Source organism: Crocodylus siamensis, chromosome 1, assembly GCF_052110815.1.
Source record: "Crocodylus siamensis isolate JL-2025a chromosome 1, ASM5211081v1, whole genome shotgun sequence".
Lineage (NCBI taxonomy): Eukaryota > Metazoa > Chordata > Crocodylia > Crocodylidae > Crocodylus > Crocodylus siamensis.
The window spans coordinates 218,233,105-218,258,602 of NC_143395.1; the positions used below are offsets into that span (position 1 = coordinate 218,233,105).

The window sequence follows — 25,498 nt, forward strand, 5'->3', positions numbered from 1 at the left end:
CGCGTCCTCCCGCCTCGCGGTGCAGGCCGGGAGTGGGAGTCCCGCGGAGCGAAGACGAAGCTGCCCACCGGGGCCGCTATGCAAATGAGCGGGGCGGGGCGGCGGTTGAACGGAAGCTGCGGCCGTCGTTGCTCTTGCTGCGCGCGGGGTGAGGGCGCGGCCCCCTCTTTGCCAGGGTGGGGGGGCCGCGGCGCTGTTCTCCCTCCCCCGTGCGGGGGGGCGCTTCTGAGCTGTTCCAGCACCCCCCCGGGCGGGCTGCTGGGCCGAGCCGGGTTGCAGCCCGGCGGGGCAGGGGCCTCTAGCAGGGGAAGGGGTTTCCTGTGCCCTGTTGCCAGGAAGGCTGAGGCACCTTGGGCTGCAGGGCAGCAGCTGTCCGCAGCTCCAGAGCAGTGATTATTCTCTTCTGTTCTGCACTGGTGAGGCCACATCTGGAGTGCTTCTCCAGTTTTGGGCCCCCCACTGCAGAAGGGGTGTGGAGAAATCTTAGGAGAGCAGTGAAAATGGTTGTGGGTGGGGCTGGGGTACAGGAGTGATGAGGAGAGGTTGAGGGAACTGTGCTTATTTAGTCTGGAGAAGAGAAAACAGAGGGGATTTGATAGCACCCTTCAACTACCTGGAGGGGTGTTTGAAAGAGGATGGAGCTAGACGGGTCTCAGTGGTGGCAGATGACAGACCAAGGAGCAGCAAGGGAGGTTTAAGTTGGATATTAGGAAAAACCTTGTCACTGGGAGGGTGGTGAAGCACTGGAATGGGTCATCCAGAGAGGCTGTGGAGTATCCATCCTTGAAGGTGTTTAAGACCCGGCTTGACAAAGCCCTGTCTGGGGTGATGTAGTTGGGCCTGGTCCTGCTTTGAGCAGGGGGTTGGACTAGATGATCTCCTGAGGTCCCATCCAACCCTAATTTTCTATGATTCTTGCTCTTTGCTCCACTTGGCAGGTGGTACACAGAGAGAGGAGCCATCGGGGAGCGTCTTGCCAGCCAAGCCGTCGCCTTCTGTCCCAGGCCTGAGACATCCCAGTGGAGCCATGAGGGAACCGCATGCAGCCCCCCGTGCACCCTGGCTCGGCCCCACAGCTTCTTGAGGAGGGAGAGCTGCTGCTGTCTCCACAGCTCTGAGGGAAAATGCCAGTGTCCACTGGGAAGCACGAGATGTAGCACGGCTGGTCTCACTGCTGCTGGCCCCTTAGCCATGTCCCTGTCTCGCGTGGAAAATCCCTGTTTTCTGCTCTTCCTCGCTGGCTTTCAAGCATTGTTTATCCTAATCCTGTACCGAGGTGGAGCAACCAGTGTGTTCCGGGGGATTTTGGAGGCACCTCGGGCCTTGGATTACTCCAGAACACATGATGTGTACTCAAACCTCAGTCTGTTCACCCAAGCGCCGAACAAGGACACCATGCGATACTGCGCAGCCCAGTCTCCAATATTTGGTGCGTATAAGCCGCCACTGTCTGCATTTCAGTATCGTGATGCTTCGCGCTCTGCAAAAGTGAAATGCATGTGTTTGTAGGGCTTCTCCCCTGGAAAAGGTTTGTAAAACCAAGTTGAGATGGTGCTGCTTCTTGTTTTCCCAGTTTCAGCGACAGCACATTTTTGCTGATCTAGTTTCAGTGCCTTGCTGTGGGTGTGGGTTGGGGTGTTTCTGGGAAATGAGCACACTCTGTGCAGGGAACTAGCTAGAAAGCGCCCTGTGCCAGTACATCTTAGTAACTTAACGTGGTCTTACTAGGCCTTCCTACTAGTAATTCTGCTCTGTGGGCCAAACTGGAGATGAAAGCAGTTAATCTAGGTATTGGAAACTGACTTCCCTGTGATAGAGACTATGAAACGGTATAGATGGTCCTGAGCAGTGTAAGCTTAGTCCCTGTCTCTGCCACTGCGCCACCAGAGTTTACGAGCAGTCAATGCTGTGATGGGCTGTAAGTACAATTTTTGACAGAGTATATTGCAGGAAGATACTGCAGTTAGTCCTCTAACCAAGATGGAAAGTGTTTTGCTCTTTTTTGTGGCCTTGATGAGTGATGCACATCAGTTCACAGTTTGTAAAGTTTTGCGGCATGGATTGTACCTTTTGTCTACTTAAAGAAATGTCCCAACTGCCCATTTAGCAGCAAGCTGAACCATTGCAACCTACTGTGCAAGCTATAGTGAAGTTTGGGCCCAACTAACTGCCATCTGGCAAGGGTTTGAAAAGGTCTGGATGATAATGGTGTTTCCTTTTTAATCTACATTTAAAACTAGTAGTTCAGTGGAAGAGGAAGAAGTCAGCTACTTGTAAACGTGTTTTTCAAAAAATCCAAGTTAAAACTGGGCTTTGTAACCAGGTTGGGCTCAATTGTCCTCCCTACTAGCTGTCTGCATGGTATGGTACATCAAGTCTGTAGTTCAAGGCTAGTCTGCATACATACCTGCTGTAAACCGTAGCCATTTCTCTGAGGCACCATGTGCTGACAGGTGCTCAGATACCCTTAGGATGCTTATGTGAGTGCATAAACTTAGGTCATGTGTATCCATGTTGTGAATAAAGCTGCTGTGAGTATGTAGTGCAACTGGTTGTAGTAAACTGTTTGAGGTAAACATTGTACTAATACTGACAAGCCCTTAGACTCTCTACAAGGCTTATAACAGTATTTAATTAAGCTTTGGTATTTTTTCTGTGTCACTTGAATTTTAAATGAAATACACTGCCACCACACAGGAAATGTTTATGCTGTTCTCCCATATCTTGTGCTTGTGTGCCGTAACTCTTCTAGAAGTAGGGGGGGTAGGTTGTAGCCATGTTGGTCTAAGGACACAGGCAGACAAGGTTCTTTGGGTGGATCTGATATCTTTTATTAGAGCAACTTAAATAGTTGAAAAAAATGATTAAGCAAGCTTTCGGGTTCAAAAACTAAGGAAGTCTCAGCAGTTGGTGTGTGCTCTTCCTGGGTGGAATGAAAAGTAAAGAAGCCAGACTGGGCTGGTATGCATACAAGACAAGTAACCAGTGAAAATGTAGACTGAGGAGTCAATGGGTGAGATGCAGGCTGGGGGGCGGAGGGGTAGAGAAGGGGGATGAATAGTGGAGAAGTACCTGGGGAGTCAGATGTCAGGCAGGTTATAATATGTCATAAATCCCATGTCTATATTTAGTCCATGATTTTTGGGACTGAGATATTGGAGAGAGAGTGGTTTTCTTGTGAGAAATGTGCCCCCACAGGTAATTGGGTATTTCTGTCTTTGATAGATTTCCAGTGTGCGTTCATTCTGGTGCGTAATTGTTGTTTGGTCTCTCATACATATTTTTCATCAGGGCATTTGGTGCACTGGATGAGATACTACATTTCTGGAGGTGCAGCTGCAAGATCCAGGAATGCTGATGGCTCTGTTGTGGGGTGTAGTAATTGTGGGGGTGGTGGAAATGTGTTGGCAGGTTTTGCATTTCTTCTCATGGCATGGTCTGGATCCATTTGGTGTGTTCTGGGCCTGAGGAAGTTGGCTTCTGGTGATGAGGTTAGCGAGGTTTGTTCAGTGTTTGAAGGCTAGGATGGGTGGGTCTGGGAAGATCTCTGTAAGAACAGGGTCTCTTTCTAGTATGGGTTGCAATTGTTTGAGGATTTTCCGTATGGGTTTGAGGGAGGGGTGATAAGTCATAACCAGCAGTGTGCGATTTTTATGGGGGGTTTTCTGGTGTACTGCAGCAGTTCTTCATGTGGTATCCAGGTGGCTATATCAAACATGCCATCTCTCTCTCTGGAGGAGTGTCATTGTTTGGGTGAAAGCCTTTTTTAAGATGGGTGAGGTGGACTAAATATAGACATGGGATTTATGACACATTATAACCTGCCTGACATCCGATTCCCCAGGTACTTCTCCACTATTCATCCCCCTTCTCTTCCCCCCCACCCCCCCAGCCTGTGTCTCACCCATTGACTCCTCAATCTACATTTTTACTGACTGCCTGTCTTGTATGCAGACCAGACCAGCCTCTGGCTTCTTTACTTTTCATTCCACCCAGGAAGAGCACGCACCAACTCCTGAAACTTCCTTAGCCTGATGAAGGGTTTTTGAACCTGAAAGCTTACTTAACATTTTTTTCCAATTATTTAAGTTGCTCTAATAAAAGATATCAGATTCACCCAAAGAACCTTGCCTTCTAGAAGTAACCATTTTTGGTGAGTAACTCCTCATAGTTACTGAAATCCTTGAGCCTTTTGGGCATGGCTGCTAATTTATGGTGCCTTGACCTTCACCATTAGCTGGAACTCATCAGGTCACTTTGAGTCTCTGAATAAAGAGTGGGCTTTGGTAGCAAGGGATTAGATTTGGTGACCTTAAGATCCCCAGCCATAGGCAGAGGAACATACACTTGCTGAGAGAGTAGTAAGTACTAACAAGGACCCCTTTCCCCATCTAAAGCAACTAAGTAGGGGACTTTATAGTAACCCCCAAGAAGAAATTGTGAATGCTATCATTTGTTTGCAAGTCATCAGATGGCAAGGAGTGATGGCTTGCTTGGAGCTATCAACAGAAGAGCAATTAAAGTTGGCTCAAAGAGATCATTCCCTCTAGAGTAATTAGCATCTGTGGAAACCTCTGAAGGAAAAGTAGAATTGAATTGTGAAATGCTTGCATTGTTAGATTAAAAAAGCAGTCTTGTGCAGTGTTGGTATGCATGCAGGTTAAGAAATAAGATTGCTTCAGTTTAATTTTTCCAACACACAACACTTTTCCCCCCTTATTTAAAAGAAAAGCAAAAGATTTTTCCCAAAGCACTTGTGTTCTGTTCTGTACAAACCTCATCTGAGTGAATTTTCAAATGCATGCTATTATTAAAGGTGTTTATTCTCTTTAGATCTAAAATGGTATATACCTGGCTTGTCTAACATACGGCCTGTCGGCCGCCATGCAACCTGCCAAGCTGTTTTCTGGGGCCTAAGCTGCTGCGATGGGAAACGAAAATAAACACTTTTGGTGTGGGAGGAGCCCTTCTGCGCACGCGCCAAGGCCGCTAGGGTGGGCAGAAACCTTGTGGCCGGGGTGGTTTTTTCCCCACCGAGGGGGTGGGGGGGCTGGATTTGTTGCTGGATGAAAACATGGTGGTCTCCTCTCTGCACGGATGCGCCTGGGCTGTGGCGCTCAAGGCAACTGTCAGGATGTGGGGAGGGGAGGGGAGGCCTCAGGGCCCTTCCTGCCTGGTGCCTAACACCCAACCTTGGTTGTGGGGGAAGAACAAGAGACAGGCTGTGGTTACCGCGCATATGCCAAGGCTCAACTCCCTCTCTTTTTGGAATCGGTCCATGGGGTCAGCATTGGCTTGGCCTGGGCGCTAGCTACTGTGCATGTGTGAGCTCAGGGAGTGCTCACCTTGTCTGAAGGAATCTGGAGCTTGAGCAGGGGACGTGGATTCTGCGCATGTGCTTATCTCTTTTCCCCCCCCCTCCCCCAATCTGGGCATGGTCTGGGGGCTGCTCCTTGCCCGTGGCAGTGCCCAGTTTGGGGGGAGAGGGGCTTCCTGCCCTGCTGTGGCTCAGGGCTCTGTTGGGCCCTGGGCTTTTTCTGCACTAGGTGGAAAATATTTACACCAAGAGAATATAAAAAATAAATTTTATTGGACCAACTCAAATAGTTGGAAAAATTCTTCTTTGCAAGCTTTTGGGTACAAACACCCTTTTTCAGGCTGAGGAAGTATCTGCAGTTGATTTATGCCCCTCCTGGATCCAAAGAACCTGGTCTGTTGATGTGCTTAAACCAACATGGCTACAACCTATACCCCTGTTAAAAATATGCACACTCCAGCTTCTCCCCAAAGTGTTGAATTTGTCACCACCCCCTAGCATTTTAGCTAGCAGCACCCTGGCAGGAGGTATTAGCCAGGCTCGCTCCCCAGCCAGCCCTTCCCAACAGTCAGGGGTCAGTGCCAGGTCAGGTCCACACCAGAGAGGAAAGGGTTAGCTGTCAGTTTCCCTTGTGAGCGGCTTGCTAGCTGGGCTGAAGAGGTGTAGGTTGTTGATGTGTTGTTTTTTGTTTCATTGGCTTTTGGGGGTTTTTTGAAGACTTTCACATGTAAGCTCTCACTGGCTTCTCTCCCGCCAGCTGCTGCTCTTTCCACAGAATAACATGCAGGTGGCTACAGGGACCCCAGGTCTTGTTCTTCAAAATCTAAATTGACTGCTGGGTATTAGCAGGGTTGGATTGGGGAGTGTGTGGGGGGGGTTTGCACTTGCATTTGCACCCCCCTTTGATTTCTATTCTTTCATTCATTGTGAAGTGAATAGAAGTGATCGTGTTTATTTTAGTCAAGTGTTTGGTATTATTTCATTGTTGCTTTTATATTGTTTTTATTTTGGATTTTAAACCACATTTCCAGACCCATTTCATTATCACTTCCTACAACTTCATTGGTGTCAAAGATCACATGACATCACTTCCTGATGTGATGCTTCTTCCTGTGAGGTCTTTGAATATGGCTCGGCGGCCCACTGGGTGATAAAAAGTTCATGATCTGGCCCCACATTCAAAAAGGTTGGATGCCCCTGGTATATACATTCTTAATAAACAGACGTAGATCTTTGTAAACCTCTCTCATGGGTCTCATCACTATTCAAAATCTCACATACTAAGCACAATCATCCTTTCTGCTAATATTCATTTCTTAGGCTCCATTTAATGAGATTTCAACTGTAATTCTTGAAGTTCTCAGCTGAAAGACTTTTAATAGACAGGTCATTTTGAGTCTGATCCAAAGCGCATTGAAGTTAGTGGAAAAATCTTGGATCAGGCTTTTTATGAGCCTTTTATCAGCCCTTTCTCTTTCTTTGTGCTAAATATTTAATGTCTTTGTTACTACCAAAAACAAATCCCGTATTTCTCTCTCACAGTTTGTTGCCTAAGAAAATGCCAGTTGTCATAACTTCTTTCTTTTGAAAGTAGAGCTGATGCTGTTAACTTGAGGCCACCAGTCAAAGTTAAGTCCTCCTAGCATGGTGGTTCTCAGCCAGGATACTGTAGCACCCTGGAGTGCCTCGAGATCCTTACCAGGCTGATTTTAAGGCGTCATATGGTGTTAGCACTGTAAAGTGTGCAAACACGATTCACAAGGTGAACACAGATTTCAAATAGGAATCCTTAGTGTTAAAAACATCCCAACCTATTACAGTCTCCCTGAGTTCTTTGCAACAGAAAAAGTGCTCTTAGTTTTCCCTCTTTAAATACAGATAAATAAAAGCTGGCATTTTCCAAGGGGGCTTCGAGTCTATAAAGTTGAGAACAGCTCCCCTAGCATTTACCTGGTAACCTTATGCATTTCACTTTGTGCATTATGTCAGCTGAAAGCAGTTTGGCTTTGTGTACTGGCTTTTTTCAGCTCATCTGTCACTTGCATCAGAAGGAAGCATATTGCTGACAGATTCCTAGTGAGGAATTCTATTTAGAGGTATCCACTTCCTCCTTCATGTGAAGAGGCTGGATTTGGATGTAATAGGTCAGATTCCCGCTGATATAAATGCTGAATTAAATGGGTTTATGCCAAGGGTGCACTTTGTCCAATGCCCTTTTTATATTAGTCTTTCCTTTTACTCCCATCTGTCATGGACTTCTCTGAGTGGGACCATCTGTTGTGGTGATGTGTGGTCCCTGTTTTGTTGTCTGACTGATGCTTTTGTATTGGGGGAGGTACTTGCCTAAGGCTTTTTTGTGGAAAAGGTTTTCCCCTTTAATTGTACTTGAAGGGCCCCGTTCTCTTCAGGATTTGATGCTTAAACTAAGGCTGCTTTACTACATTTTTTTCCATCTAAACAACGAGGGTCTGTATACATGGGGAACACAAAACTAGACCAATATAACTTCGCTCTGTAAATAAGGTCTGCCAAACTCAGTGTAGGTTAGCACTTTCTCCTAATAGATGCATTATATCCTCTGTGTTGCTGTGTTAAAGATCTTGCTTATTCAAAAGTCCTGTTGAAGTCAGTGAAGTTGCATATACTTATACAGTACTGGTAGTGTAAATCCTTGCCTCTTGCATCTATACATCACAGCTTCCTGAAGAATAGCCGTTCTCTGTTTTAACTAAACAAATGTGGAAGAGGGCAGTTGTACTTCTTGAAGGTTCAAGTTGACTTACAAGAGGTCTCCAGGTTCACTCAAAATGGTATAAATTATGCCAAATGCAGTAAAATCCCTTGGACAGTCTTAAGTGAATTGTTCTATTTGCAGAACAAGTTGAGACCTATATTCTCATTGCCACTATTAGAAATGAAGAGCCAGGGCTTAAGGACGTGGGAAGAAATGTTATGCTTTTTAATAAATATTGATTCAGTTGTTCTGAAATTTCTTTATTCTGCAAGTCATTTTGTAAGCTTTATGTGTTCAAGTGAGCAGTTCAGAGAGAAGAGCCCCTCTATACTTGCTTCCCTATCATTCTGCTAACCAGTGGTGGTAAACAGCAGACTGGAAAGCACTCTGCACATAAATGGTGACCGCCATTAAAAAGCGAGTGATAGTATAGCCGTGGCAGAGCTGTGCTTAATACTTAAACGAGAGTCAAGAATTTCTTAGGGTGCCAGACATTTGAAAGCTTGATTTAACTTTATTCCATCTAGGCAGTTAGTCCAATAAAATGATAACACCTAAGCAATCCTGGTCTCTAGTGTGATTCCTCAAACATCATGACTACAACATCCTTCTGACACCTAATACTTCAGTACATGGGGATCTTGTCTGCTTTTTGGCAGCGCTATGCCCTATAACCTGAAGCTTCCTTGAAAATAAAATTGTCCAGCACTTGTGGCAAAGACCTGAAATATAGACCATATTCATCCTAACTGGAGTCTATGGAATCTAGAACACGGGGTGGAGGCGGGGATACAGGCTGTGGGCCAAATCCGGGCTGCTGGTTGATTGTATACAGTCTGATGGCTGCCCCCCACATGGGGCTGAATCTTGCTTGCTCCCCACCCGGGGCAGTCTGTGCTTTGCTCTTGCTCATCCTTATGCCTGCTGATGGCACTACCCTAGCCAACATACACAGCTTCCCAGTGGGGCTGCTGCTGCGGCCCAAGTACTGCTTGGTTCCCGTTACCTCTTCCTGTCCTGGCTGTGCTGCTTCAGGCAGGGGGGAAGCTGCAGCTAAGAAGCTCCTGCCCCAGTGCATGGGGCTGTAGCTTCAGCTCCCAGCTGCTTTGCACCTGCCCAGTGCAATGAGCAGCCATTTGTGGATGGCCAAATGGGTGGAAGGGGGCTGACAGACTGCTTCCCTCCTGCCTGAAGCAGCACTGCAGGGGAAGGAGGAGGAGGAGCTATGGGAGGTGCAGTAAGCTGAGTAGTTCCCCACCTCAGCAGCCGCCTGGGAAGCTGTGTGCACTGTCTGGCAGTGCCATCAGCAGGTGTGGGATGGGAGCGCAATGCAGGCTGCCCTGGTTGGAGTAAGCGGGGCTCAGTCCCATGCAGACTGCTGCAGGGGCAATCGCAAGCTGAATTGGGAGAGGGACTGAACCACACCTGTAATGCACTGCCTGGGCGAGCTCTGCTGCACATGCCCTCTGGCTCTGCATCTCTGCCCCCCCACCCCTGGTTGTCTTCTGGGACCTAGTGCACAGGTAGCCCCCCATGCACTTGCACCCCCCACCCACATGCACACAATATACAAGGGTAAGACTTTATTTTGAGCTATTATGCAATCATATGCTACTCAAAAAAACAAATCGGGACACGTTTTTTAAAAATAAAATTAGAATATTTTACAGTAGATGTTTGATCTTAATATATGATTTGTTTTTTATCTATAACTTGAAAGATTTTCAGAAGATATCATTTTATGTGTGCAGCACTCAACAGCTCACCAACACTCGCTAAGTGGCTCGCCAACCAAAATAATTGTCCACTCCTGCTCTACAATATGGTGTTTTTTCAGTGTACTTCCCATGGCATTGCTTTTTAGTTTCCAGCTACTCCCCCAATGTTGTTTTTGTTTCCCCGTCCCACCAACAACTGCCTTCCCTTCCCTCACAACTAGAGTGCACTGATGCAGACAACTTTCTTTATATCAGTTCCGATCTGATATCAGACTGATGTATTGGAAATTGGCCTGATGTGGCTGATAATTTGGCCAATAAATGCTTGTGTGTACATGCAGAGCTTGGGGAGTAGTGGTGGGGGGGGGAGGCATTGGCCCCCTGAATTTGCGCATGGCAGGCTGCAGCTGGGGCCAGGGGCCATGCTGCGCTGTGCTTGGGGCGGGTGGCAGCAGCACAGAGTGGAGGTTATGGGGGGGACCTAGGGCTCCCAATGCTGCCACCACCACACACCCTGAGCATAGTGTAGTGTGGCCCCTGGCCTCAGCCCACCCCACGCGGATCTGGGGGCACCCACCCCCCATGCCTTCCTGGACAAGCAGCAGGAGCAGCAGCAACAGCTGTGCACCCTGCCCTGGCTGGGCAGCGCCTACCCCAGGCTCACTCCCTCCCTCATTGTGGGGCATGTTGATCTGCACCCCCACACCCCTTCCCTCCCCCTCCACTTTCACCACAGCAGACTTATCAGCTGGACTCAGCTGTATCGGAAATCAGATCGGTATGGGCCAATATGCCTTCTTAAAAACCAGCTATCACTATCAGCTGCAAAACCCCTACTCGCAGCTGGGGGTTAATTGGATTAACTTCCTGTGCTGTTTCACGGAGCTAAACAGCATAGGATCAAGGAACCAGATCTGGAGTTCAAGCTTGCAGCCAAGGACTGTGAGGGGGCCAGATATTTTGGCTCTAATGGGTCATGTCCCCAGATTAAAAGCTTCCTTTTTCTTCTCAACCTCCCTGTTTCCTTGGATCATACTGAAAGAGAGCTTCTGATTTGGGATTACTTAAGGTTTGGAGCCAGGCAGCCATGGAGAACGTAACAAATTAACTTGGAAACAACTGGACAAATTTTAGTGTGTTTCTCTCACCAGCTGCAAGGCTGTAGGGGGAATGGAGAGCACAGAAATGAAGGCTATTATATAGCATTGGGGGGGAAACAGCACTTCTTGGAAGTTAGGGTTTGTCTATTATTGGATTCTTGCTGCAGAATCTGGTCTTGCATAGTACAGGTCCCTGATTGCACTGAAAAATGATGATGTTTCCGAGGAGTGGTAGTAGCTATTCTTCCTATGTTCTCTGGGAGTGCCACAGCATCAGTGCAATCTAGTCTGAACATGAGGCTTCATTATCTTCTGTTCAGCCACCTCTGACTGCCACTAGAGTGCTGGTTGGAAGCATGTAGTTAAAATAACTCAGTTCTTTGAATGTTAGATATAACATTACAGATAATAGTGGGGTGTTTTGTTTTGTTTTTAAGGCAGAACAGGAAACCAAAGGTTTTGTAAAGTACCCAATACAATCATAACAATCACAAAACCATGGCAAGAATAATTTGGAGCTGTGCCTCCATAGCATAATTTTCTGAAGAACAGCCATTCTCAATTTCAATAAAACAAATGTGGCAGAATTTTAGTAGAGAAGATTTTGGTATTGGCATCAAAATTTACTTGATAATCTAATGGTCATAACATTTACCTGAGACATGGAAAAATCCAGTTTCAAACCCCTTCTTGGATCTGGGGTACGTGGACCCAGATATTTCACTTCTCAAAAGTGCGCTAACTTTTGTATTAAACGGTCATTTGGGATACGTGTCTCTTAGTTACATCTGCATTCTGTATAAAATACTTAACTGTTCATTGGAGCCATTCAGTCATTCCCCTCATCCAGGTGAAGTGCCCTAAGCACTAGGCTAGTGCCAGTGCAGTCACTCCTCTCTTTGACCACCATTAATACTGAGACGTGGTATGGGAGGAGAAAAACCCTGGAAATAAGCTCATATTAAAAAGGATTTGATTTCCAGAGCACCTGCTTGTGTAACAGTAGACAGAGGCCATGGCTTTGGGAAATATGTCAGGTACTGCTAAAGACCAATAGGTCTTCAGACTGTTGTTGGAAAAAGGACATTTGTCTTTGGGTAATGCAGAAGGACAGCGCCCTTTCTTTAAGCAGAATGGATTGACTTGGTGATCATGAATTGCTGATCTTAATGATTTAACTTAAGATTTCTTGCTTGCTGCTTTAAATAATTTTGGTGTTGTTTTGCATTTATACATTTTAGTTATTTTCCTTATGGAAAGTGGATTCTTACTGGCTGGTAACCATTTAGACATGTTGATTTGCAGCTAAATATAACTTGTAGCTTTTCATGGTTTGTGTATTTAAGCAGTTACATAATTTAACATATGCTCATTAAATTTTACATTTATTATGTTAAAAAAGGATAAATGACATTTCTTATTTGGCAGATGACTAATTTGTTACTTGTGATGCGTGTCGACATGGGAATTAAAATTCAATTCAGATGCAGCAAATTTGTATTTTAAAATTTCGCATTTTTTTTTTTAGCAAATGTACTAGATACAGGTTTTTGATTTTAAAACTGATTTATTAAATGAGGGTAAAGAATGACACCCCCCCCCCTTCCTGGTTGTCATCCTTCATGTGTTTAGAACTTGTAGATCTCAGCAAGTCGCATTTAGTTGATGTTCAGAGACTTGTAGCAGCAAAACAGTCATCCCGGATTCTTCAGACCCCTAGTCAGTTTCTCAAATGTGGATAAGCCTGCTATTGAACTGAATTAAACTAAGATATGGAAATTACTCTCTTCCCTTGCAAGGGTCTGTAGCTGTCAAGCTGTTTTTTCATTTCAAACCCTGGTCCCAGATTTTTAGCCTGTTGCTTCTTTCCATTCCTTAATATAAGTTGTCATACTTCAAATGTAAGGTTCAGTAGGTTTCTTTTTTAAAAAGAAATATTTGAATTAATCTTTTTAAAAGCCAGTTAACCAGCCTTGCCTTCTAGCTTCCGTCTACTAAACTAATCTGGATGTAGCCATCAAATTTCAGATATTTTTGTCCTTGAGGCTTCAAAAGAAGCAGCAGAGATGCTATCTTTTTATTTGGGGTGGGGTGTAAAACTCAGATATGCTTATTTCTTTAACTTTCCCTTCACCCATTCTGTAATGGTGAATAACTTTTTATTAAAGATACCGTTATAGTTAACACAGTACACTTTTCAGAAGTCAGGTCTTTGGTGGTAGCCTGAACAATGGGAAGCCAACACACGCAGAAATGAAACTGTGGAAGAACCATTGAATGAACCTACTGGCAGGTTTCAAACTGCAGTAGGACAAACACTGTACTATACCAGCCTCCACAGCTTCATGTTGCTTACAGGTTAAGTCTCTTCAGCAGCTGACATGGGAGGGTTTATCCCAGGAGTGGACTGCAGGCCAGATTTTGTTTGCCAAGGGGTTCTATCCAGCCTGCGGTGGGTCTCCCCGCCAGGCACAGGGCACATACAGCCAGTCCTGCTGCCTCTGGGCATGCAGTGGGGCAGGGGCAACACAGCAGAGAGATTTGGTTTCTTGGCAGCCTCTGGGGTGGTGGCTCACTCAGCTCAGCTGCTGTTGCCAGTGTCTCCACTGCTGTTGGTCCTGGCCCCACTGCCCAGGCACCCTGGCCTGTCTACCCCCCAACCCACTGCCAGGGGCAGCAGGCAGAGCGGGCAGGTGGCAGGGTCTCCATGGAGATTGGCCCAGGACCTCCTCTGGCAGGGTGCGCTTAACTAGGCGGGTGGGATGGGGCCTCAGGCAGGCATAGAGGGGTGTCCAGGAGCAGGACAGGCAGTTGCTTACTGGGGCCAGGATAGTGGGGCAGTGATAGCAATGGGCTGGGGCCTGGGACAGCTGTGATCGACTCTCCGCATGTCTCTGCCCATGGAACTAGTGTCTGTCACCGGGACATGTGGGAAAGGGATTGCAGCTCTGCCCTGGGCCCCAGCCCTGTGCTGTCACCATCCCACGATCATGGGCCTACCCACCCGGCTTACTCCTGGACACTGCCTCCCGCTTAGCCACGGCCCTGTCGTATCTGCCCGGCCAAGCATGCCCTGGAGACCCTGCCCACCCACCTTGTCCAGCACCCCCAGCAGCGGGTGCAGGGCTGATGGACCTAGGGCCAGATAGCTGCTGCTCCGCCCCCCCCCCCAGCTCACTAAAACCCCATTAAGTTGCCCCTCACCCCTGGCTTTGCTCACCCCTGATGGATTTGAGTTGTATTTTAGAATCAAATTCTTCTATTCACCACATTTTCACTATTTTCTTTTTCTTTTTTCTCTCCTATATTTCTTGCAGTTGGTCCATTAACGATCAGCTTCAATATGCTCCCCAGTGAAAGAACAATTATTAACAAAAATCCCTTTGTTCAGCCTGGTGGCCGCTACAGCCCTCCTCATTGCCTGGCTCGCTACAAATCAGCCATCATTATACCACACAAGAACCAGGAAAAGTACCTTCGACACCTTCTCTATTACCTTCATCCCTTCCTGCAGCGCCAGCAGCTCCATTATGGCATCTACTTGATTCAGCAGGTAAACTGAACCCACCTGTATATTGTGTTTCAGCTAAGGATTAGCAGGGAGAGGGAGAGCATTGAATTAAATGGTGAAAACTGATGACTGATTGGGAAGACGAGTACTGTATTTTGTTTGTTGCTGGTAGCTGTGCTACATTTCTATTTTCCAGCTTCTTTGTGCAAAAAAGGGGAGGAGGGGCATAATTTGGATGTGAAGGGCTTTGTAGCTAAAAATGTATTTCTTTGTTTCTCAAAGATGAGACTCCTTTGTATAGTTAATTGGGCAAAAGGCTCCAGTTTTCTGAAGTTTGTACAGGTGCTGGCACTATTATGGAGACAGTGATTAAAACTTTCAAAAGTGCCTAACAACTTGAATGCTTGTTTCACTCCCTTTCAAACTGATGTCCAGGGGGGTCTTTGCCGCAAGACTCAGCTTGAACCAGTTTGCATTGCTGTACTCTAGGACTTGGTGAGTGAATAACTGCACATATTCTCTTCCAGGCTGGAAATACCACATTTAACCGAGCGAAGCTCCTTAACGTTGGTGTCCGAGAAGTCCTGAAGGACGAGGACTGGGACTGCCTCCTCCTGCATGATGTGGACCTTGTTCCTGAGAATGATTATAATCTCTACATCTGTGATGAATACTTCCCCAAACACATGGCTAGTGCTGTGGACAAGTTCCAATACAGGCAAGAGCCTCTGTTCACATTAGGGTTGGACGTTTTTGATAGAATAAATAGTATGCTCCTTCTGAGGGCACAAACAGCCCAAACTTGAATGATTAGCACAGGGGTTCCCAACCCCTGGTCCATGAAGGGTTGGCTGCTGGTCTGCAGGAGAGTTGACTGCCGCAGACTGGAAGTGACCATGGACCAGCAAAAAAAGGGTTGGCTGCCTGCCTGCAGTATGCTGGCACTACTGGTCTGCAGTTTGCCAATCTGTGGTCACTTCCGGTCCACGATTTGTCAGTCCTCAGCATAAAAAAGTTGGGAACCCCTGATATAGCAGGACACGACCTCACTGCATTTTCCACCTTATTGGCTGTTGCAGGGAGAACATACTTGACCTAAATATAGCATGTTCAGTCGTTGCCCGCAGTTTGTTTTATTTGTTAGAGTACCAGTCCAATGAATTTTCCTTCGCTACTTGACACTGAGGTGTCTGTGTTAACCTTTCCTTCCAGCAGGTGCAGGATTGGGGGCATTCAGCAATATGGAGCATCACTGTGACCTGGTGCTCCTGCTAAGTAGAAATCTCAGTGTCAAATTGTCTTTGAGAGGTGGGAAGACTACAACCTACAGTCACTTCTGACATCTAGGGCTGTCCTTCCCCACAGCTAGGTAGTTATTATGGAACACACCATAGCAGACCTAATCCTGACATTAAATGAAGCTCTTTGCTGCTTTCAGTAGTTGCACAAACAAACTGGCACTTGCTATTCTGCAACTGATGGGTAATTAACTTTTCCTTCTTCTTTGAGCAGAATTACAGTATTTCCTTCCCAGTGGGGAAGAAAAATGCCTTTCAACTGCAGAACAGTTGGCCTTTGAATTTTTCTGGGCTAGGAAAAGCAGTCTATGCTGAATTTGTTGTGTTGAACTTCATTGAAAACTTGAGGTCCTATTATAAAAGGACTAAAGCTTTCTACCAGGTACCTTCATTTGACAACTCGCACACTGTGCATACACATGTAAATACTGTCCAGCTTCTTGTTTGATACAGGTCAATAAGATGAGAGGAAGATGCACATGTCTTATTACCAGGGATCTGAGTTAACCATTTCCCACGGAAAAACACAGATTTTCCCCTGTAAAGAAGAAAAATGTGGATTTCCCCCCTTGAAGCATGAAAACATGGGTTTCCCCTTTTGCAAACAGCTCTCTGCAGGCTGGCAGAGTTCCAGCCTGCAGCAGCTATTTGCAAAAAGGCAGCAAACCCTAAGCCCTGTCCAGAGTGGGTGGGAGGTGGAGGCCTGAAAATCTGAGTTGCCAGCGCTGGCTTAGACTCACTTTCCTGCCTTTGGGGTAAGTAGGACTTTTCAGGGCTGGGCTGTAGGGATGAGGGGCAGCTGAGGACCTACTCTGGAAGGGCTGGGGGGACCCTGTAGGTTGGGTGAGGGTCATGCTGCCAGTGGGACCAGGGCCTGCGGGGAGAGCTGGCAGGGTGGGCAGGAGGCAAGGCAGGGTTGTGTGGGTAGCAATTGCCCTGTCCTGCACCGTGGGCCAAGGCCAGGTGGGTGTGGGCTACCTTGCCCTGCTGTGGTTCATCCCAAGTGGGCTCAGGCTGGGGCTGGAAGTGCTTCCCAGCTGGGGTGACATGGGCAGCAGCTCAGTGGAAGGGAGAGCAGAAGCATGTGCCATGCCCATGCTTACCAAGTGAGGTGCCCTCAGGGCAGGGTTAGGGGCTGGGGGTGAGCAGTGCCCATCTGGTGTGCTGGTGGCTGCTGCCCCATCCTCACTGCACAGCTGCACCACAACCTGCCAGCCTGTGGCTGCAGCAGCTGCTGGCAGCTCTGCTGGGGCTAGCACTGGAGGCAGTGGCTGCGGATGCACTGCATGATGGGGTGGGGAGGGAAGGAGAGGAGTGGCACAGCTGGCCCTCATATTACTCTGCCCAGCCTGAGGCCTTGCCAGCATTGCTGGCCTTGGAGGGCTCCTGTGGGGTGGGGGGGTGGTTGTGAGGTGCCAGGGGGTGGCAGCAGGTTCTGTGTGTGCTTGTGATGGGCTGGGGGTAGCAGCAGTGGGAGGGGTATAAGAGAGAGAGAGAGAAATGGTGGGGGGGGCACTCCAAGTAGAAGCAGCCTCCAGACACGGGCCTGGAGTGCCCCTGGCCCACTAAAGCAGCCTGTGCAGCGGGAGGCTGGTCTGGAAGAGAAGGGGCTTGTCTAGCCAACGATAGGCCCAGCCCAGTCCCTGAACCCCAGTCAGGGGTTTCCCAGGAAGGGCATGGGAACCACTGGGGCCTGGGTACAAGTGCGGGGAGCAGAACAGCCGGGGCTGGCACTGCTCAGAGCCACAGAGCAGCAGGCAGGACAGCTGGAGCTGGATCCGTGGCCTGGTGCAGGGGGGTAGGAGTGAGGAGCAGGGGCAGGGCACTGGCATATCAGTGCTGCTCAGTGCCACAAAGCAGCTGTGGGAACAGCTGCAGCTGCACTCACATCCTGGTGAGCAAAGGGGGCAGGGAAAGCTCTAATTTCTATGATAAACAAAACAAAATCAAACGCTAAAATATTTAGGTATTTAGAATTTATTTTATATAATGATTGAGGCACTGGTAGACTTCCAGATTGCTTTAAAATTGTAAATATATTAATAAAACATTGTGTTCATCTGATACCTATATATAGATATTTATGTCCTATGCTGTAATAAGCAGGGATCCTAGTTTTCTGTTTAAAAATCCAAAATTGTCTGATTAAAAACCCAATTATATATACAGTGGCCTTTCATTTTAATTGTGGAAAAATGCAGATTAGGGGGGTTTTAATCTGAGAACTTTAGGGTTTTTTTATCAGATAGTTTTCTGTTTAAAAATCTAAAATTAAGATCCCTGCTTATTACAGCATAAGATGCTTTGCGTGGTGACTGATGTAAGCTTGTGATTTTTGACATTTTGTTTTCCTCTCCAGTTTGCCATATTTGTCCTTTTTTGGGGGTGTATCTGCATTGACACCAGATCATTACATGAAGATGAATGGATTTCCTAACACCTACTGGGGTGCTGGTAGTGAAGACGACATTGCTGCAAGGTAGTCATGGGAAGGATGGAGCGATTTTAAAAAGGAATCTAAAATTCTAACATAAACTTGCATTTTCTTGCACTCATCCTCAACATCTGTAATTTCCAGAGTGCTAAAATTCAATGCTGCAAATGTTGGTGCAGGACTGCTGGTGTTGGGAGATGTTTAGATCTGTAATTTTATTAGAGGCATTTTTCTGTGAGCTTTGCACTTTGAATGGTAGAGAGCATTGCACGGTGTAATAATCCTGCATCTCCAGTGACTCCAGGGTTCTCCTAAAAGCTCTGTAACCACCTGTCATTGACAGCTGACTGCCTCTGAACATGACAGCTCTGTAGGAGGGAATGCACTGGCTGATGAGAGAGAAAACCCAGGAGGTAACCAAGACATTTAGTGGATTTTGATTTAAAAGTAGGGGATTCAGGACATGGTACATACTACCCAAGAGACTTGTTTAGTAACTGTGCAGTACTTGGGAACTGAGTAACTTATGGATTCCTATCTTTATACTTGCAGACTGTGACCTATCATAAAGGCATATGTACTGTGTACTATGTGAGTCACTTTGCAAAATGTTATCATTTTTCTTGTAGCTTCTGTTGCTTAGGGAGGTGACATGATATGAGAGTTAAATTGCAGTCTGCCTAGTGATTCTCTGCAGAGTACATGGTAAAGACATCTTTGGCCATGTCTCCCTGGTGAGCTTTGTAGCTGTAATTCACCTGTGATACTGCTCTTTGTCAGTGGACATTAAGGCAAACTAATGGGGTGGTTATATTACTTGTTTTCTTGCTCGTACACAATGTGACAAGTTATGCAACTTCGATGGAACATTTTGTTCAAGGACTGTGGGAGTTTCATTAAGTATTGTGCTCCTGGGAATGGAAAGCTAGGTGTTTAACAGGAGCTTAATTGCTTTCATCAGAGAAAGGAACATACAACTTTTTTTTAGAGATTCAGCATTCACTCTAAGGAATGGGATATCAGGATAAATGGTACCTAAGCAAAAAAGAAACAGAAGATTCACACTCCACCCACCACACAAGATCTGCTCAAAGACCCTCATGGCCCAACATACTCTTTTAACATGGAGGCATCAACGGTAAAGTGCCATGCAAGAGTCCTATGAATTTCATTCTACTAACATTAAAGAAGAAATCTATTGCGAGGAAGGAGGATTATGTTCATCTGTGTATGCTATCAAGCCTGTTGCCTTAAAAGAAAGTAAATCTCATGAAACATCCTGTGAGAATGAAGTACTTGTTATCAGCAGCCCAACCCTTTAGGTGGAAATTAATCAAAGATTATTCAGACTGTAGAGACTAACACTTAAAGCCAATAGTGATTTTATTAAGTGACTAGATTGATACTCTTAAAATGGATCTGCTCTACAAAACACTGATGCCCTACCTTAAGGAATGGCAAAAATGGACTTGAGTTTGAAAGGTAGCACGAATAAGGTTAACATATTTCCAGTATCAAAAGAGAGGACACCTGTCAGGGGGACACCTCACTCCCAACCCACAGCCCCCTAACCCTGCCAGTGCCCCTCACTCCCAACCTGCAGCCCCCATCCCTGCCTCTCGCTCCCAACCCACAGTCCTTCACCACCCCTAAGCTATGCTGGTGCCTCTCAGTCCCAACCTGCAGCCCCCCAATCCCTGCTGCTGACCCTCACTCCTGACCCACAGCCCCCTTCTCCCCTCAGCCCTGCCAGAGGGGCCCCCAGCTGCCCCTGTCCTGACCAGGCCACAGCACAGCGAGTCCAATTCATGCAGGAGGTGGCTGAGCGAGTCTGGCCCTGGCATGGGCTGGAGGGAAGAGAGGCTGCCTGTTGCACCCCACCCCCGCCCTGGGCTGAGGCTGCAGCACTGCCACGCCCTCCCTGAGCAGTGTCTCTTGGCCAGCCCTGCCCTTTGAGCAGGGGCACCAACTCTGGTGCCACCAACCTGGCCATGGAGCTCCCCGTTGTCTTTAAAGGGGCCCCCCTTTCCCTCTGGAGGGGCAGGTTCCTGTCTCCTGCCCTGCCCTGCCACAGGCCCAGTGCTCATACACCTTCTGCCAGCAGGCACCAGCCTCCCTCGTGCATGCACACACACACCCCTCAAATGCATGTGCACGCACATACCCCTCCCACAGCTCCCTGCACAATCCCCAAGCCCTGACCCTCCAATCGCTCCCCATAGACTTATCAGCATCCAGCTGCCAGGGATGCTCCCACCACTCTGGCCACGTGTGTTTGCACATGGACGCATGTGATGCCCCCTGTCTCCAATTGCCTTCCCTCCTCCCACCAGCAGAGCAAAGCAGAATCATGGACACTGGTTCTCAGACATCACCCAGACAGAGATTGGAGGTTCCAAAAAAAGGACATGTCCAGGAAAACCCAGATGTGTGGTAACCCTAGGCATGACCCCTTGCTGTCCTTTCCTTCTCTATCAGGATTTCATATTAGACCACAACTTTTAAGAGTAGACTTCAGCTACCACCATATTAACCATTAACTTGCAGTTCATATAGCCAGATAATGGTGCTCCACATTGTGTTAGCTAGTCATGGCTAAGCAGCATTCCCAGAAAGTACCTTTATCCTCCACATTCACCTCCTATAAGAAGTGAATATCTTAGTCTAATTGGGACCATTTAAATGTTAGCATTATAAAGCACAGGCAATTCAGTGGAATGATCTCTCTGATTTATTTTTTAAAATAATGTATTACCTTAGCCTTTTAATATTCAAATTGCATTATTGCTGTTAAAGTAAGGATTGCAACAGCAAAGTTAGTTGAGCTTTCTGACATGTCTCTTTCCTGGTGAAATGTGCAGTGCTCTTTGTTAACACTCAGAAAATACCACCCCCCGGCTGTGGTCCAATTTGAGATGATGGTATTTTATCTAATGCTTAAACATTTCCTCCTAGTGAACTAGTAACACCCATTGTGCTTTTATTATTTGATATCCTTAGTGTAATATAAATACTTTTTGAGACTCTGGTCCCTTCCTAATGCCTTCAGAGCAGGAATGTTGCTTTGCACCTTGCTGCTGTCATTCTCCTCTCAGTTCTGGTTATACATGGAATTTTACTAAATGAAATTAGAGACACTTTAAAAGTGCTAATTGACCAAACTTACCTGAAGGAACCATCAGCATGTTTAACAAAGATAACGGTAGCAGTGGTTTGGTAAGGTGGAGCCTTATCTGCACTTGAAAAGTGGTACTCCAAACCCCAATCTTTACTTGCATGTTAGTAATAATGCATTTTCACTGGCCACTTCACACTGCATCTGTAGTACATGTTATGTACCACTGGTGTTCCACAAAGGAAATACTCCGATCACATAATTCCCATGAATGCAAACATGAGTTCTCTTCAGAAACTACAGCTGTTAGACAAAAGACCGAGTCTAGGTTTTTTTACTGACTTAGCAGCAGGAGCCCTATATTATGAAACACTGTTTTGGGGGACATGTGGGAGCTGTTCTGTGGATGACCCTCCCCAGTCTGTTCTTTGCTTTAATGATCTTCTATCTCCCCAGCCACCAAGCATCATAGCCATTTCTCTTCTAATCAAAGAGTAAGTCAGGGGTGCCCTGCTGCTGTATGCTTTGGGGGCACATGTAAATATAATAAATATTGGGTATTTATTAAATGCCATTTCCTTTTCTTGGATTCAGTGAACTGCCTTTTCAGCTCTTTTTTGTTTTTCTTTGTTTGTGTTGATACCAGGATGAGCTTAGAGGTAGCAACCTTATGTATAAACACAAATTTTGCTTTATTTCCATTTTAAAGGATTCAGTTAGCGGGAATGAAAATAGCCCGGACCCCCATTCATCTTGGACGCTACAAAATGATGGATCAGGAGCAAACTGCAGGGAGGGAAGAACTCCTGAGAAGGTAACAGCAGGCATGCTGTGTCCTCAGTATGGCGGGACTCCTGCATGAGCAGTCCCTGATCTGCATGACATACCGATAGAACTCTTTCACCTGCCTTCCTTGATGGGACAGAAGGCCCAACCCAAGAAACTGCATCTCCCTCATGTTTGAATACTGCCATTTAAAGAAAACTGGCTGTTTTTTCTAAGTTCATAGTTTGAGGAGTTCACCTTCGGAAACATTTTCTTGCCTTGCATGAGTCATAATTCAGTTAAGTCAAACTCCTGTCCTTTTTTACGGGCAGCCAACAGACTAATGGAAAGGGAACATTTGCTGTAGCAGAAATACTGGAAGCTAACAGTGAGTCTGAAGCCAGTTACAGCTGAACTGTATTTTCTTCCTGAGGCGAAATAATTGAAATGTAGATTTTTCAATTGCAGTTTAACTTTGAGATAGTAAGAATGATTTCAAGCATTCTCTTGTGATAGCTGTCATTCAAGAGTTTCAGAGATTCAAATTTAAAACTATCAAATTATTCTGGGTTGACAACACTCACAGTCGTTATTCAGTCTGTCTTATAAATATTTAAAGATCCTTCCCTCAAAACTTTTTACATACATCTCATATACATGATAAATGCCTTAAAGGCCTGTACAAAGGTGTTGTAGACAACTTAGCTTTATGCGGACCCTTTCCAAACGTGAGAAATTGGAAAGCTGTCTTCCAAAGAAATGAGTACAGTAGTTAATTTGGACCCATTTACTAGGGGTGTGCAAAACAAGTCGTATTCGATTTGGATTCAGCCTGAATTGGGGACAATGATTCAATTTGTTGATTCAGATCATTGTCCTCAATTTGATTTGACTGAATCTGAATCTAAAGATTCAGTGCTGATTTGGAGAATCAGCGATTCAGAGAGACACAGCTTTAAATGTTTTTTCTACATACTTCAAGGTACCAGTGCAGCTCATGAATGCTGCGATGCTGGGGCAGATGGAGCATCCCACAGGAGCACGGGGGGCCCCCACGTGCTCAACATCAAACCTGGAAGTGAACTGGAAGTATTTCTGATCCGTTTCTGGGTCTGCCGCCAAGCATTTTAGAAGGTGTCCCCACCCCCGGTTCGGTGATTGGCCATGGGAGGACCCCGAGTGCCCCCCGAGACCTAGGAGGCATCAGTCACCAATCCAGGAGGGTATAAGGGGGACCCCCAGTGCACTCCCCAACAGACCTGGAAGTGGACTGGAAGTGCTTCCAGTTCACTTCCAGGTCTGCTGCTGAACGTGCTGGGGATCTCCCCCATGCTCCTGTGGGACACTCCATGCACCCCAGCATCGCAGCATTCCTGGTACCTAGCAGTATGTAGAAAAAAGCATTTAAAGCTGTATCTATGTACAAATCATTGGCTCTTTTTCTAAATTGATTCAGAGGGTTCCGATTCAATTTGGAGAGATTAAAGGGCCCTCTGATTCAATTCAGATTTGGATATTCAGCCACCAAATTGGGCCAAATCTCCTTCGAATCAGGGACCAAAGCTTAGCACAGTCCTACCACTTACCATTAACATGAACGCCCCCAGACCTATATACACAATAGAGTTGGGAACTATTGGTTGATGTATGATGGAGGCTGTACACACTGGCACTTCAGATTTTCTGTTTATATTATTTTTAATGTTGAGCTCTTCTATGTGTACAAGTGAACCTGTGGTAAGCTGTGTACAACTCTGAATCTCTCCTCTCCACATTTGTTTCCTCAAACAAAGTCTTTGGGTTCCAACACATGCAGTATCTGCTGTTGCCAGTCTCTTTTTGCTTGTACAAAGCAGCAACATTGCCTATCCCCTTTACCTGGAAGTCCATGGCTTGTCTCCCCTTTTAGTTTCAGATCACCCTCCTTGTTTACAAGCCTTGCTATGCAGTTGCTAGTCAGCTCCTCAACACAAAGATCTCCTCTTTATGCCTGTCTAGAATAGGGTTTGTTTATGTATTTATTTGGTGCCTCTCTGTATGAAAATAATCTTGAGTCTAGCTTTCACCTCTGAAGTTTGTTCACTTTGTGTTCACTCAGATGAATGTGTGTGTCTTTATCTTTCCTTACTGACCTCTTATCTGAACAGGTATTCTTCTCCCTTTAGGCCTGCTCCACTGCACGATACCACAAAAACCTGGAGGGACGATGGAATGAATACTATAGAGTATATACTCCTTGCTAGGAAGAAGCACCCTCTGTATACCAACATCACAGTGGACATAGGATATATTCCCCGAGTGCTTTCGAAGAGTGCAAAGAAAGGAAAAAGAGGTTGAGTTACTAGGGTAGTCAGTGGCAAGAGTGGAGTCCAGGAGCTTCCAGTCTGCATCTAGTCAGGAAGATGATGTCCATAAAGACTCCTGAAAAACTGTTTAGAAGACGGGTGAAATGTAGAGCAGACTGAAGGAACATACAAGGTTAGAAGAAAAGTCCACAGGAACGAGGCACAACTGCTACTTTATGGGATTTGGCCTATTGTAGAGAATCCCTTTTAAAGCTTTGTCAGATGTGATGTCTACTGAGCCACATGCACGTCCCACCCCTTAACTGTAGCCTAGAGGTGTAAGTTCTAGTCACAACCAGACAAGTCCTCCGAGTTAGAGACTCCTGAGCACCGCATTCCATTGCTGGAGAGCTGAATGCCAGGTACCTCTGACTGTCCTGCTGCTTACTATTTGAAACGGTAACTGGGATTGAAGCCATCCTCTGTAAGTGTTCTATTTTGGTTGGGAGGGAAAAAACTCAATCCCAGATTTTGGAGGGGGGGAAGAGTCTGTACAGAAAAAAAAGTATTACTATATTTCCACCTGTTACATGTTGTAAATATTTTGTTCAGAGAAGTTAATTAAAAGAGTTAAAGTCACCGGTGATCTTAAGGTGCCTACTGAATATGAAGTTTGAAAAGTTTCTCTACACTGGGTTTTTTTTAAAGGATTGTCTACAAACTGTTAGGGTGAGAATGTGGGCACTGGACTCCTTGGTTCTGTTTCTGACTCTGCAGTTGTAATTGGAGATCTGTGAATAAGGTGCACTTTTGGTTTTTTTAATGGAAGGATTTTGTCTGGGATTCTGCTAGGAAAGCTTTCATTGGGCAACTTTACAACATATCCTTTGAGAGGGTATTTTGTGATTCCTATAAGAAAAAAAAACATTCCACGTAGCTCTGACAGCTAGAAAAGGGTTATCTTAGACTTTAGTTTATAGCTGCAGGGAAGGGTTTTTGCTCTCATTGTTGCTAAGCTAAATAGTTTTCAATAATAAGCCTGGAAAAATGCATGGATATGACCAGTATTGTAGGTGTAATGGACTAGATTGCTTCCTACAGTGCGTGGTTTTCCCGTGTACCAGCTACCCCAAACTCCTGCCCCTGGAGCACCCGCTGAAGGTGAAACAGAGCCATCTCCCTGGTCCATGCATGCAATCTTTAGCATTCTGAGACTGCAAG

The 25,498-nt window shown here is 46.2% G+C and overlaps 1 protein-coding gene across 2 annotated transcripts; it reads left to right on the forward strand.

Annotated features, from left to right (window-relative positions):
• Positions 1 to 24,916, forward strand: LOC149874140 (beta-1,4-galactosyltransferase 3-like). 2 transcript variants are annotated; one of them, XM_090056724.1, is made up of 7 exons: positions 1 to 148; positions 939 to 1,429; positions 14,187 to 14,422; positions 14,908 to 15,098; positions 18,038 to 18,157; positions 21,937 to 22,041; positions 24,158 to 24,916. In XM_090056724.1, the coding sequence occupies exons 2-7, from the start codon at positions 1,192 to 1,194 to the stop codon at positions 24,327 to 24,329; spliced, it is 1,062 nt and encodes a 353-aa protein (XP_089912850.1). In that variant the 5' UTR covers positions 1 to 148; positions 939 to 1,191; the 3' UTR covers positions 24,330 to 24,916. The 2 variants fall into 2 exon arrangements, with proteins under 2 accessions (XP_089912850.1, XP_089912860.1); XM_090056734.1 differs by lacking the exon at positions 1 to 148 and adding an exon at positions 183 to 416.
• Positions 24,917 to 25,498: the final 582 nt, after the last annotated feature.